This window comes from Leptodactylus fuscus, chromosome 4 (assembly GCF_031893055.1).
Source record: "Leptodactylus fuscus isolate aLepFus1 chromosome 4, aLepFus1.hap2, whole genome shotgun sequence".
Lineage (NCBI taxonomy): Eukaryota > Metazoa > Chordata > Amphibia > Anura > Leptodactylidae > Leptodactylus > Leptodactylus fuscus.
In genome coordinates, this window is record NC_134268.1 from 210,244,601 (window position 1) to 210,260,569 (window position 15,969).

Consider the following 15,969-nt stretch of genomic DNA (forward strand, 5'->3'; position numbering starts at 1 on the left):
ATAGGGCGTCTTTTTTTGCGGCGCCGGGTGTACTTTTTAGTTCTACCATTTTCGGGAAATGTTATTGCTTTGATTACTTTTTATTCAAATTTTTATCAGAATCAAAACAGTGAAAAAACTGCGGTTTGGCACTTTTGACTATTTTTCCCGCTACGGCGTTTACCGTACAATATTTGTATAGATTTGTAGTGCGGGCGATTTCGGACGTGGGGATACCTAACATGTATGTGTTTCACAGTTATTAACTACTTTTATATTTGTTCTAGGGAAAGGGGGGTGATTTGAACTTTTAATACTTTTTATATTTTTTTATATTATTTTTATTTTACTTTTTAAAAATTTTTTTTTTGCATTTATTAGACCCCCTAGGAATGTTGAACCTAAGGGAGTCTGATCACTAATGCAATGCATTACAATGCTAATGCATTGCAATGCATTGCAAAAAATCATCCTCTCTTTTGCATGCTGCATAGACCAGACTGCAAAAGAGACAATTTGCAGACAAGCCTGGGAGCCTTGTACAGGCTCCCGGCTGTCATGGCAACATGACGTTGGCCCTGGAGCATGCTCCAGGAGCCGGCGATCCCGGGCAAAATGGCGGCGCCCATGCGCCGCCGGGAAAATGGCGCCTCCGGCGCCTTTGACCTCGGTGCTGGAGGGGTTAATGCCTCCGATCAGTCCGGGGACCGATCGGAGGCATTAGAGCCGGTTGTCTACTGCTTAAAGCAGTAGACACCTGGCGGCTATGGCGGTCGCCCGGCTCCCGGGCGGTCGCCATAGTTACAGACCCGACATGCGCCGTACTATTACGGCGCATGTCGGGAAGGGGTTAAGGCTATTTCTACGTGTTAGGGACAAAAAAATGTGATTTTAATGGTAGAATCCCTTTAAGGCTATTCCTACCTGCTAATCAGAAAAAAAGGGTATCCAATGATAAGGTCCCTTTAAAAATAAAGATTCTTTGATCAAATTTCTTCCCAAAAGAAGATTTTACAAACTTTTTGAAAAAAAACCCAAAACACTGAGAATATGTTCCTGGGTCTTGGATATGAAAGTCTCAGTACTCCGTATTCAAGTACAGTGTTAAACTCAGGTTCCCTGGACCCATCGATAATATTATTCTTGGGCCCCATCTCCAACATCGTCTGGGAAATACACCATAGTACCCTTCAAATGTGGATGTCCTCGGCTAGACCACTATCGTATTAGAACTTGAGCATCCTCTGATACTTTGGTGGACCAGTCCTACGCTATCTTTTGATATCTTGGAGAACATGTTGGATAAAACATTGCCAAACCAAGCGTATAATACTGAATATCAAACTCAAGGAAACACAAAAAGTGTTTTAACACCTTATTTTTTTTATTTTTTGGGTGAATTTACTAAATTAAAATTAGATACAAATATATAAAAAAAAAAATTATAAAAATGTTGCCATAAAGAATGTCTTAGTGGTGAAGAACATACAATTATTTGGGTAGGCCAGCAAACAATAGAGCTAATACGCTAGGCCTTAAGGGGTTAAAAGCTAATTTCCCTAATGGACAACTCTCTGCGTGACATATGTCTCCAGATCATAAAGTTTCATCCTTATTTACAGTGATTTGCCGTTCTTCCTGAAACATTATAATCAAATGTGCGGGAAAAAGCCACGGTCTTAATGTTATCATGGGGATGGTCATTAACACGAATATAATGCTGATGTGACTATCTCCAGACTCAGCACTTCTGAGCTCATGGTCAAGAAGGTGAAAAGGCAGAACTCAAAGGAAATCTAGATTTAAGTGGTGGAGGCTGATTCATGGAGAAAAATGGGAATCCATCCATCGTTGTATCGACTGGACCATCATCAGGAGCCGGACAAAGGATCTACTAGGCCTATGCTAAAGGAATTGTCCAAATAAAAGATTGATGTTGTCTTCATAGAATAGGCCATAAATGTCTCATAGATTGCGATTCCACTCTTTTCTACAAGGTGAGGAGGCCAACGATGGCTACACCCAAGTAGGACACTAAATATGGTAGGATGGTGGTGCTCTTCACGAGAGAAGTTACAAAGTAGCTAATATGGCTCGAAGGAAATCCACCTATAAGACATCGATGGCATGTTCTTTGGATCTTTTTAATTATATTATAGAATTATCAATATTGTAGATATATAGTTTCTCGCATATTTACTTTTATAGCAATTCAGTAACTAGTTTTTCGTGAATTATTGCGCCTGCCTGATCACAGCTGTCAATCCTTTATGAAGGAGTCAGCGTTGGAGTCAGAGTGAAGCTGTGAAAAAAAAATAAGAGTCGGAGTCCAAGGTTTAGTCTATTGACTCCACAGCCCTGAAAATACTAAAAGAACCTATACTCACCTGACTGATCCCCCACTGATCTGGTTCAGATGTTACCCAAGCCCCCATTGATTTCCACTTCTTGCATCAAATGTAAACACGAAGCATGATAGATAAAGCACAATCTCAGACCTGTCTGCCCAATACTGAGACCATCACCAAAAGAGAGAAAATAATGTCTCATATCTTTATTCTCACTGAGTGGGTTGGCCATGTGATCATTGGTTATAATTAGAGATGAGCGAGTAGTTAAATACTCCAATATTCGATATTCGTTTCGAGTAGACCCTCAATATTCGACTACTCGAATCGAATATCGAATTCTATTATAGTCTATGGGGGGAAAATGCTCGTTTCAGAGGTAGGCAACATTCGATCAAATTGAACTTACCAAGTCCACGAGTGAGGGTCGGGCTGGATTTTCCGAGAAGTCTTCTCCATGCAGCATCCCCGCAGCGTCTTCTGGCTCTGAATTCACTCTGCCAGGCATCGGGCCTGGGCAGAGCTGACTGCACATGCCCGCACTACAAGAAAATGGCTGCTTACAGTCAAAGCGGCCATTTTCTTGTAGCGCAAGCATGCGCCAGGCCCGATGCCTGGCAGAGTGAATTCAGAGCCGGAAGACGCCGCGGGGACGCTGTGCGGAGAAGACTTCTAAAGGTAGGAGAAGAACCAGCGTTGATTGACTGTATAGCATTCGGCCAATCAACACTGGTTCTGCATCGAATCTTTCCATTCGAATAGCGAGTGGTACTCGATCAAGTATGAGTATTTCGAATACTACTTGCTCATCTCTAGTCATCCTAGAGTTCTATGCTCTAAGTGAAATATGGAGACCTGTGACTCTTCCCAAGGATCAGTGGAGGTCTCCATCAGCGAGACCTCCATTCATCACAGATTTCTTTGACATATTAAAAGGGTAGGTTCTTTTTAAAATGTTATTTACTGACCTCTATGTGGTCACCACACCCCTAGAGTTCAGAAAAGAGTCTAACAGTAAAGTTTCATATTTATTTTTTAACATAAGTGAAGACACATGGGAGAGGAGAAGTAGGAGGGAGAAGGGGGGATGAATCTGCAATCATTTTGTCTCAGCTTTACTGTTTAAAACCATAGACTCACTAAATGTATTTATAAGGACTAGAGATGAGCGAACACTGTTCGGATCAGCTGATCTGAACAGCATGCACCCATAGAAATGAATGGAAGCACCTGTGACGCCGGCCGTCCGCCGGCAAAGTCAGCGTCACAGGTGCTTCCATTCATTTTTATGGGAGCGTGCTGTTCGGATTGGCTGATCTGAACAGTGTTTGCTCATCTCTAATAAGGACCTGTTACCACCATCAACTCCGACTCTTCGTAACCTTCAATAGTTGCTGGTTCATGGTCAGAATTTTTCTCTAGCCCCCACCATTCCTAAGTAGTCGATGCTGGTAATTTCATCACCCAATCGGCTCTCTATTGCCAGGTGGGCAGTCTTGGAGTGGAGCAGAAAGCCAAGGATAACCCACCTGACAGCAAATGGGCTAATTAGCATATTGGGTGATAAACTAATGGCAATGATTGCTCAGGAAGGATAGGGGCTAGAAACAAAAATTCCAACTGTGCCGAAATCCGTGGATCAGGAATTATGGAAGGATGCAAAGGGTAGCGTTGGTGAAAGTGGTGAAGGATCCTCTATAAATTAGATGGCAGTATAAAATATCAATAATCTATTTTATTTAAATAATTGGACAAAAAGGAAGGAAACATTCAATAGGTTTTTTATAGACTCTGTAAACAGATTATTTTTATTTTATTAAAAATAATAGCATTTTCTGCATAATAAATTCACGTCATATACCATACTGTATCAAATGAACAATCAAGAATTACAATAAACATAGATTTTTAAACTCATGAAACTAATTTCCCATGAAGTCAACTGAAATTGGTCAATGATAAAAAATAGAGAAAAAAAAAAAACGAAAAAAGAAAAGAAAAACAAACAGAATCTAATCTTTAAGTCTTCTATTACATCGGCACGTCTCATCCTAGCATATATTAATGGAGGTGACCAGACCCGGAATGGTGGTGAAACTCCTGCCCTTGGAACAACGGATGGATTAAGGGGTGTAATTGGAGTGTGGGGTGCATACCTGTGTTGGGGTGGGGTGCGAAGATGGCTGGTATGAGTGTGGCGTGAGGTATGGCTTGGATGGTCAAGTGCGGAGGATGAATGGCTGCTGTGGAAACTAAGTGTAGCGGGTGTGCCAGTGCGTGCCCAATGATGGGTGGCGGAGTTGGAAACAGGGTGGGGGTTAAGGACGAAGGAAGAGAAATAGGGGGGAACTGAGACTGGGGGAAAGGATTAAGATGGGGCAATGGAAAATGGTTGACGTGGGAGTGCATGGACGCTGTGACGGCATATCGTTGCATCAGTGCATGGTGGATGGTGGTGATGGAGGGATGATGTTGGATGGACACCGGCTGAATGGTTTGTGCGGTTGAGAAAACAGCTGAGCCATTGGTTGGTAAAGCTTTGAAATGCTTGGTCAACAGCTGTTTCTGCATATGCTGTTGCGCCTGCATTTGTAATATTTTATACTTATCAACCTCATCTGGGGAAAATGTTACAGGCTGTTGTGCTAAAGGAGGACCCGATGACTTATGATGCAACCTATTGTCCATTTTCCTAAAATCCTGCATAGTACTGTCATAAAAACATTTTAGATTTCCATCTACAAGACCCGGTTTTGTATTTACATCAGGCCGCCCCAATCTCAATGGTTCTTCTTTGGTCTCTGGTGAATCGATTCCACCGGGATGTCTGAGAGAGGGCAATGGACATGTCAAGTTAAGGTGAACTGGGTCAGGGCATTGCATAATTGGTTGTTCTTCACTAATAAATTGTCCGTTTCGTTCCTCGATTTCAGTTCTGGTTTCTGTATCTATGTGAATGACATCGTCCAAAACAAGGTTATCACAATTGGCCACCACTGTGACGTCACAGCCCTCTGACCCATTGTGTGGACGGCTAATGTCGTTCTTACTACAAAGATCTAAATTGTTGCTACTACATTTTGCTTCGTCATGCAATGGTGTCTCCACCTTTTCAAAACCTACTTTGTCACACTCTAGAGAAGAACTTTCCAAGGGTCCACAAAAGTTCACCTCAAGATCCTTTGTTCTGTTGTTGTCTCCAACTGTTTGCGTTGAGGCCGATTTACCATCTAAATGCAAGTCTGAATCCAATTGTTCTTGCTCATTGTCCTCTTCAGGTTCTACTATATTTTTGGAACTATTTTCTCTACAGTTTACCAAAATAGGTGCCACCTCTTGGGGCTGACAGTGAAGGAAGTCTTTTGTGGCACAACTCTCAGAACGTTCTATATTAATTGGACTTCTGGAGGGACTTGGAAGGTCAATCTTTTCTTCAAGGGAAGCACTAGGGTTTTCAACCCTTGACTCAACAATCTCAAAAATTTCAGTATCATCCCCTTGTCTGGAATTAAACTTTTCTCCATCGGGATGCAAGTCGTTTTGTTTTTTCCAAGAACGATGCTTGTTCCTTGCATGTTTGGAGCAAAGCCAATGCTCTAAGTATTCATTCTTCGATACCTCACTAAATGTATTGTGCTTATGACGCTTGCATTTGCAATTTACCTTCTTATCATCATTAAAGTAGTCACTTTCCGAAGATATATCATCTTTGTGCTTTGCCGATCTTACGTTACCTTCCTTAGTGGAGGCTTCATGACTCGATGCCTTGCTGAGAAGGTCTTTATATCTGCATGAGGAACCAGTGCTTATGGAAGAACTAGAATAGGACCACCGTGAGGAGGACGTTTTATGAGATATATCCGAATTTGTATCACTGTCAGACTCCTTCCAACCATCACTGTTTTCCCCTGACAAAATATCTTCCTGCCGACTCGCCAGAGACCTCTTTGAGCTATATGACTTATTCTTTAGAAGACCATCTTGGTGTGAATATCTCCGTCTTTTGTATTTTTCCTTACAATGTCTATTTTCTTTAACCATGCAGTGGTCCGATTGACCATGTGAAGATCTTTTGCGTTTTCTGGAATGGTAACTATCCCTACGAAAACATTTCCGAGAATGATTAGAATAGGTGGAAAGTTGAGGGTCACTGTCGTTACCATTCGTTTTCTTGGCTTTGTGTGTGAATTCCATCATTGGTCGGTCCATGTCTTTGTCTGCCAAGTCTTCTAGGTTCGTGAAACTCTTTGGCTCTAAAGATGGACTCTCCATTCCACTTCCCACCGTTCTCTCACCATTTATACCTGAGGTCTTGTCCTCATAGCTTCTACTACGTTGATCGTTATCATTAGATCTTCCATTTTCTCCTTCATTTGGCTTCCTCATCTTATTTTTTGGAGAACATTTAAAGTCGAAATATAATGGGTTGCAGGCGTAAGATATCGAAGGCTGTGTTTTTGTAAACAAAACAAGTTCTGTGGGCCACTGGAGAATGGTATTGCCATCTTTGCTCAAAACACTAAGAAAAGATAGTGCCTTGGCATGAGTATTGGTATTTACAGATTCACCTAATGAGTGCTCCGGGACTGGGCATTCACTTGGGTTTTCTTGAAGATCATTAGACGCCTCACAATTTTCTTCTTTTGACTTGCAGCTATCCTCGGCATGTTTTTGTGAAAGTAAATTGGAAAAATGCTCAATTAATATTGCATCTGCAACTGAGTGTTTGCTGGAACAAGTCTCTTGTTCGCTGCTTTGCATTTGGCAACTGGCTTCTGTTGTAGTCTCAGAAGTTGGCTCGGTCTCGGAAGGAACGTTTACTTCTTTTTGACTCGGTTGATCTGTGCAACTAGTGTCTGGAGGATGCATTTTTGCTGTTATGTTTGATTGGACGACTTCGCTCTGCTCCTTTGAGTTTTCCTGACTGCCTTTGTCATCTTTTAACTTCTCTGCATTTGCAGGCGTGTTGTCTGGCAGGGACATGTCTGTTTCATCTGGTTGAGACAACACGCTGGTTTCTGCCGCGCTTTCATTTAGGTGTGCATAGTGTCGAAAGCTTACAGACATTTGCTTTGCTTTATGGTGAAGGAATTGGTTGTATTCATTTACCTCATCCAGGCTTTCATTGAAAACCGATGCAGAAGAATCCAGCTTTAGTAATGCCTTCTTAGAGAAGCAGAACGAGACGCCTGCCCTATTGTTGGCACTGCTGCTGTTCGAGAGGGGAACCTGTATCTGGTTCTGATTTCCAACAAAGCAGCAGCTGCCGTCTTTCAGGACCTCTCCATCAAATAATGTGTCTGGTTTCTTATCTTCGGTGCTACCACTGCTACTGCTGCTGGTGACGGCTTCTGGACTGCACAGAACTTCACATCTCACATTTGCAATGTTATCATCCTTTCCAGTACCGAGATCTTCCTGGGGTCCTTTCAATCTGGGCGCTTTAAATAGTGGAACCTCTTCTGCAACACTGAAAGAAGAAAAATACAGTATTAATGGAAGGGATAGAATAAATATAGCAAGTGCACAAAATATACAGTGCTATGCAAAAGTTTTAGGCTGGTGTGAAGAAAATGCAGCAAAGTAAGTATACTACCAGAAATAGAAGGGTTAATAGCTTATGTTTTGTAATTACAAAATGCAGGGTGAATGTATAACACAAAAATGTAAATCCCATCAATATTTGGTGTGACCTTTGCCTTTTGGAGGAGGACCCCTGCAAATGATGATCCGGCCCCCACAGTGCCCTGATCTCAAACTCATCCAGTCTGTCTGGGATGACATGAAGAGACAGATGGATTGGAGCAACATCCACAGAAGATCTGGGCTTAGTTCTCCAAGATGGCGGCAGGAACAATCTCCCTGCCCAGTTCTGACAAAAACTGTCTGCGGTCTGAGAAGAACTGATGGAAGGCAAAGGGCAAAGGTCACACCAAATATTGATGGGATTTACAATTCTGTTATAAACTATTAACACTTCTAATGTAACATATCTGCCTGTTCAGGTCTCTGCGCCACCCTATGCTCGCACACTGAGGCACCGGAGGCAAGTTCAGTTTGATTGCTTGCTTAGTGTTTTTCGTTGCACTGTGTGAACACTACTATTAGATATGAGCGAGTAGTACTCGATAGAGTAGGTATTCGATCGAATACTACGGTATTCAAAATACTCGCACTCAATCGAGTACCACTCGCTGTTCGAATGTAAAAGTTCGATGCAGAACCAGCATTGATTGGCCGAATGCTATACAGTCGGCCAATCAACGCTGGTTCTTCTCCTACCTTTAGAAGTCTTCTCCATGCAGCTTCCCTGCGGCGTCTTCTGGCTCTTCATTCATTCTGCCAGGCATCGGGCCTGCGCAGAGCCGACTGCGCATGTCCGCTTGTAGTGCGGGCATGCGCAGTCGGCTCTGTCCAGGCCCGATGCCTGGCAGAGTGAATGAAGACCTGGAAGACACCGCAGGGACACTGCAAGGAGAAGACTTCTCGGAGGATCCAGCCCGACCCTCACTCGTGGACTTAGTAAGTGTATTTTGATTGAACGTTACCTACCCCTGAAACGAGCATTTTCCCCCCATAGACTATTATAGGGTTCAATATTCGATTCGAGTAGTCGAACATTGAGGGGCTACTCGAAACGAATATCGAACCTCAAACATTTTACTATTCGCTCATCTCTAACTACTATATCTACAGTATCTCTGTAATTGAATTTCCACCACACCCATCTCCTGCTCCTTGTTTCCTATGTCCATCAAATGGTTAATTTTAGCCTTCCCTGTGTGATAGCCTGTCTTTCAATCAAGCCTAAGGCGGGTCTTGGGCTTCCTATATACTAGAGATCAGCTCTCATAGACTTGTTGGCTATTGTGACTTTGTCCCTGCTAAGCTCCTCTTCTGCTACTATTGTATTGCTGACCACTGACCTCTAGCTTACCCTTTGACTACTCTCTTGGATTTTGATTCTGTACTGCGTTGCTCGGCTGTTATTTGTTGTTGTTTGTCTTGTCTTTTGTGTTTCACGTACATAGGAAGGACCCGTCGACCAGTTGCCGCCTATTACATAGGATAGGACCAGGCAATCAGTAAGGGACAGTGGTGGGAATTCAGCTTGGGGCTCACTGTCTACTGTGCCCTCCCCCCAGGGTTCACCAGCAGCTACTGGGGAATTGCTCCTATTGCAAATCCCTTACACCTAACAATGTAAAGATGTCCTTAATTTTTTGTAATTTTTCTAAGCTACAATATTTTAAGATAAGTTCACCCACTTATGCCTTCAAGCTACAATTATACATTTACATACCATACATCTGTCATATCATATGGTATACTTTATGTACAGTGAAAAGGTTCCGGAACCACAACATCAATGAAAATTATAGGGAAACCCAAGGAAATCGCTCAGTATGCCTCAGAACTGAAAAGAGTTACCAAAGAAGCCAGAAGAGCCTGGAAAGAACACTGGACACCATCAGGGAGCCCAGGAGAGGTGAGTAAAGGGGAGTATGACGATTTATTATTTTTCCGCCCCTCCCATGAGCCTTCATTTATTTTATTCTGTGATCTGAAGAGACCTCAAAGTTTAATGTTAATGTGTGAGTGGCAAATCCCCCAAATTTTCATGTTTGGCCGAACCCAAAATTTTGGTAAAATTTGCAACAAATCCAGCTCGTAGATTGGCTCATCTCTATTCAGTAACCCACACAGGTCTTCTTACATGTCTAAGCCTCGTTCACAGTTTTATAGAATAGTAGAAAAGTAAACAGATTTACATGGCAACCATCATTGTCTAAACACGGATAATTAATGGTACTAGAAGGGTCACCTCATAAGTATCTCTCGTGAGAAGTTGCTGGATGCGTATTTTTTTTATTATTTCAATATTGCTCAGCTCCTCGGTGGTTACTGACTACTTAATTATAGCCGTCAGAAAGTGTTTGTTTAATAAGAACAATTACATTTCATCTTATGGTGGATATATTTAGATTTGGAAATGATGATTTTAATTATCGGTCCTTCAGTTACCGCTGCATTTACATCACTTTATTCTGTATAAGCACCAACCTCCTACATTGTTATTAAACCTAACGATGTAATTACCTTTCCTCTTAAAGGGGTATCACACTTTCTGTCGCTGTGAACGAATGAAAACATGTGGACAGAAAAGTAGTTCACGATCTACTTTCTTGTCCGCATGACTCGTGCGGAGACCGTGCGGAAAGCACACGGACCCCATTATAGTCTATGGGGTCCATGTGCTTTCACTGCATACCACTTGCCAATGTGTTTGGTAGTCCGTTTGGGGGGTCCCCATTCGGACTCCCTTGAACGGATTACCAATGCAGATGTGAACAAGCCCTAGCAGTTCCGGGTAAAGATAACGTTTTGATTACTTCTTAATTACTTTATTAGTAGAGATGAGCGAGTAGTATTCAATCGAGTAGGTATTCGATCAAATACTACTAGCTATTCAAATGGAAGAATTCAATGCAGAACCAGCATTGATTGGCTGAATGCTATACAGTCGGTGATTCCAACAAAATGGCAGCCAAAGGCCTGCCCTCCACCCGGCATCCTTCGATGTTCTTCTTGAGCTGTCTGCCATCACCTTCAAGATCATTGCTGAGTAGGGTTGAGCGATCGTGTTCGGAAAAAATCGGATTCCGATCGGCGATCGAGAAAATTTCACGATCGCGATTCCGAACACGATCTTTTTAGGCGGGATCGAGATCGGTAGTATTTCCCACAATGCCTTCACACTGAGTATATAGTGTATACTCAGTGTGAAGGCTCCGCTGCAGTTCCATAGGAATGAATGGAAGCAGCCGGCACACAGCCTTAACCCCCTGTGCGCTGGCTGCCTCCATTCATTGGAATGGGAGGCTAAACTAACATCTCTAGCAGCTACTTACCTCTAGAGATGGCTGCTCCGGTGCCCTCCCTCTTCTTGCCTCACTGCCCCGCCTCCCAGGTTAGTGTTTAAAGCGCTAGGTAGGCGCTCGATCCTGAAAAGTCAAGATCGGCTCAACCCTACTGTTGAGGTCTGTGATTGGGCTCAGCAGTTACATGGTGAGGTGTCAGCATCATCATGCTTTAATACTGGGGTTTAGCCGATCTTGAGATTTCAGGATCGATTTTAAAATTCGATTTCCGATCATTTTCCAGCCGATCCCAATCGTGAAATTTGCTCAGTCGTCGATCGGAATCCGATCTTTTCCGATCCCGATCACTCAACCCTATTTAACACTAATGATGTTGTCAAAGCAGGCTGACGATGATACCAAGGAAGAAGATGATGATGGTCAATGGCCCAGGAAGATGAATGAAGAGTCAAAGGAGCCCAGGAAAGGTGAGCAAATTTTTACAAATTTTTACACAATTGTTTTTTTTTATAAACTCCGAATCTCCAGATATATTTTGGTCGGACAAGACCTCAGTGCATCATAGACAATTTTACCTTGGAGTTCCGGGTAAACTTTTTCATTCCGAAACAAATTTTGCCAGTAAAACTTGTAGATATTTGCTTAAGAAATTTTGTGAGGTTCGCCTATCACTAGGCAATGGCTAAACTTTATGATAAACAGAATATCCATTTATATTTAATATAACTGAATATTTCCTTTAATTTCCCGAGATGTATTTTCAGATACTCTTCTAGAAATAATGTACTTATCATGTTGGGAAACCTTACAGATACTTGGCATTACTTTTTAATTACTATGTTTTATAGGATATTTCCACCGAGAACATCATTTAGAATTCTGATCTCTTCCTCCTTGCTCTGACCTCACATCTCCCAGAAGCCTCCTACTAGGTCAAATTCTGTACATGGGGATGCTGTACTCATTTACATTCTGAGAGATTAGTACTAATGCCAGAAAAAAAAAGAGAAATTTCCCAGAATTCATATAATTTTGCTTTAGGCATGAATAAGCTAAAAATTGTTATTTAACACAAAATCAATGGCAGAAAATCCAAACATTTTATTTTCTGCTGTATAGGGTCACTCAGTACCTGTATACTCTCAAATGTATATATTTTGCATGAAGGTGCGTTTTTTTCTTAAATTGATATCTTAGAGCTGAGTGACCTCTGAGAATTTGTCTAAGGTTTAGGTCGTTTGGTCAAAAGATTAGTTTTGGACTGAATAAATTCAGTAAGAACCACAGCTTAAATATGGTTAAGACATAGTGTATAACACTGTCAGGGCTCCTAGGAACCTATCTATAATACATAGTGTATAACACTGTCAGTGCTCCTAGGAACCTATCTATAAAACATAGTGTATAACACTGTCAGGGTTCCTAGGAACCTATCTATAATACATAGTGTATAACACTGTCAGTGCTCCTAGGAACCTATCTATAATACATAGTGTATAACACTGTCAGTGCTCCTAGGAACCTATCTATAATACATAGTGTATAACACTGTCAGTGGTCCTAGGAACCCATCTATAAAACATAGTGTATAACACTGTCAGGGCTCCTAGGAACCTATCTATAAAACATATTGTATAACACTGTCAGGGCTCCTAGGAACCTATCTATAATACATAGTGTAGAACACTGTCAGGGCTCCTAGGAACCTATCTATAAAACATAGTGTATAACACTGTCAGGGCTCCTAGGAACCCATCTATAAAACATAGTTTAGAACACTGCCAGGGCTCCTAGGAACCTATCTATAAAACATAGTGTAGAACACTGTCAGGGCTCCTAGGAACCCATCTATAAAACATAGTGTAGAACACTGTCAGGGCTCCTAGGAACCTATCTATAAAACATAGTGTATAACACTGTCAGGACTCCTAGGAACCCATCTATAAAACATAGTGTATAACACTGTCAGGGCTCCTAGGAACCCATCTATAAAACATAGTATAGAACACTGCCAGGGCTCCTAGGAACCTATCTATAAAACATAGTGTTTAACACTGTCAGGGCTCCTAGGAACCTATCTATAAAACACAGTGTAGAACACTGTCAGGGCTCCTAGGAACCTATCTATAAAACATAGTGTAAAACACTGTCAAGGCTCCTAGGAACCTATCTATAAAACATAGTGTATGACACTGTCAGGGCTCCTAGGGACCTATCTATAAAACATAGTGTATAACACTGTCAGGACTCCTAGGAACTTATGTATAAAACACAGTGTAGAACACTGTCAGGGCTCCTAGGAACCTACCTATAATACATAGTGTATAACACTGTCAGGGCTCCTAGGAACCTATCTATAAAACATAGTGTCAAAAAACTATAAAAAATTATCAATTCATGGGGTCAGACGTGAAAACAAAATGACACTGATGTTCAAAGACCTCTGAGTAATTGCTTGTTATGGGAATATAAGGAGAGAAACTCATATTGTGGCCACCATCCTCCCCTTACGTCAACCCCATTAACAACCTTTTATAGTTTCCTGAAGCAAAAGCTCTATGAGAATGGGACATAGTTCACATCAAAACACCAGCTCTGGGAGGCGATTCTGATAGAGGTAAGCATTGTGAAGGTGATATCCAAGAAGGGCTCCTATGTTATCATGTACCTGGGCCTATTAAGATGTTTTTGATTGTTTTCTGTAAATGTGATTTCACATAAATATATATTGGGCTTGACATACACATAATGGCCATGTGATCTCATCCCTACGATGGCTACCACTTGGACTTCTATAGCGCGAGTTCTTAGTACTGTACTAGAGAAGTGCTTGTAAAATATTATATTAAAGTTAAGCATGTACTTGGTAAATCATAGCCAAACATAAAGCACAAATCCTCAGAGAAGTCCCTATGTGATCCAACAAGACAAATGAACAGAAAAAAAATTGTTCCATATGGGCAGCCCATTAAGATTAGAAGAGTGAGTTAAAGTGGCAGTAGGGCGCATGCAGAAAGGAGCTAAGAAACTACTAGAATTGCCATTATACGTAGGCTTTGAGGCTTTGTCTAATTTATCTACTTTTTTAGATTCAGACCAATTATTTCAAGCTCCGTGCAGCTATTTGATCCTCTTTGTTAGAAATTCCTTTTTTACTTTCGTGACCTGTCTTTTCAGCCAAGGGACACCTCCATTTATGGCTTTCAAAAATCAGTAACAGAATTAGCTCTTTTCCCACCACTTATTATTCCGCAACATGTAATAACTTTTTACAATTCATCTATATGTCATAACTTAAAAATTACAAATGTAAGATACGGATGTACTCACCATTAACGCATCTCCAGTTGGGTTGGAGGTTGTCCTGAAACCAATTCAACCCAATATTGTGACATACCAACCAAAGCCCTGAAAGGCTTCCATTCCCCCTTGCCCATTAGATAGTCACACATAGACATGAATGTCACTTTACAAGATTCGTTCATGGGGTTCACCTGTCTTGGACCAAACCAATCACTCTATTGCTATACTCTGTAGTCTCTTCATACCTCAAACTATAATAAGTGGAAGCCTTGAGGAAGTATGGAAAATTATAACCAGTTACACTGACCGTTCCTCATCTCTCCTCGCTCCTTCAAGCCATTTGGTGTTCTCTCCCGGGCATCTAACAGCCTTTTAGGGGTCCTTCTCAGGGGTCACATGGTCTAATCAACATCATGACTAGGAATTAGAGATGAGCAAACACTAAAGTGTCCGAGGTTCGAAATCCGATTCGAACAGCCCCACACTGTTCGACTGTTCGAACGGATTTCGAACCCCATTATAGTCTATGGGGGAAAATGCTCGTTTCAGGGGTAGGCAACATTCGATAAAATTATACTTATCAAGTCCACGAGTGACGGTCGGTCTGGCTTCTGCTTGAAGTCTTCTCCCGGTGCAGGGTCCCCGCGTCCTCTTCCGGGTGGAATTCACTCTGCCTAGGCATCCAGCCAAGGCAGAGCCGACTGCGCATGTGCGTGTATGCACGTGCATGCCCACACATGCGCAGTCGGCTCTGCCTAGGCCGGATGCCTAGGCAGAGTGAATTCCACTCGGAAGAAGACGCGGGGACGCAGCGCGGAGAAGATTTCGGAAAGGTAAGAGAAGAACCAGCGTTGATTGGCAGAATGTATAGCATTCTGCCAATCAACGCTGGTTCTGCATCGACCATTAAACTTCAAACAGCTAGTAGTGTTCGATCGAGTACGAGTATTTCGAATACCGTAGTATTCGATCGAACACCTACTCGATCGAACACTACTCGCTCATCTCTACTAGGAATGTCGAAACTGATTCAGTTATAACCAGATTCATAACCCACAAAAACCTAAGACCCTGGAGTACAATAATTGGAGGCCCAGGGGAGGTGAGTAAAATTTGTTACCGCACCTCTCCTGGGCATCTGGAAGTCCCCCTGTGTCCTCTTCAGGCCTTTTCCAACCACTAGCTGATGTCACTTGTCCTGGGGTCAAAGCATCAAGCCATCGACATATCTCATATGACCCAGGGTGTGTGACGTCATCCAGAGGCTGAAAGAGGCCAGAGGAGGACTGCTGGATGACACAAGGATGCCCAGTAATAGTGAGGTAAGGTGAGTAAAATAATTAGGTTTTTATTCCTCACCTCCCCAGGGCCTTCATGTATTATACTCTGGGGTCTGAAGAGACCTCCTCAGTATTATAATGACTCTTCAAGTTTGTGCCAAACAAGTTAGGCCTGAG

At 42.1% G+C, this 15,969-nt stretch overlaps 1 protein-coding gene across 2 annotated transcripts in view; it reads right to left on the reverse strand.

Moving 5' to 3' along the window:
* Nucleotides 1-4,284: 4,284 nt before the first annotated feature.
* The window catches only part of ZNF804B (zinc finger protein 804B), a 326,053-nt gene continuing 314,368 nt past the window's right edge, over nt 4,285-15,969 (reverse strand). For both annotated transcript variants that reach the window (XM_075271691.1, XM_075271692.1), the window contains exon 4: nt 4,285-7,797. In XM_075271691.1, coding sequence (XP_075127792.1) covers nt 4,389-7,797 — 3,409 coding nt within the window. In that variant the 3' untranslated portion in view covers nt 4,285-4,388. The remainder of the gene's footprint in view (nt 7,798-15,969) is intronic.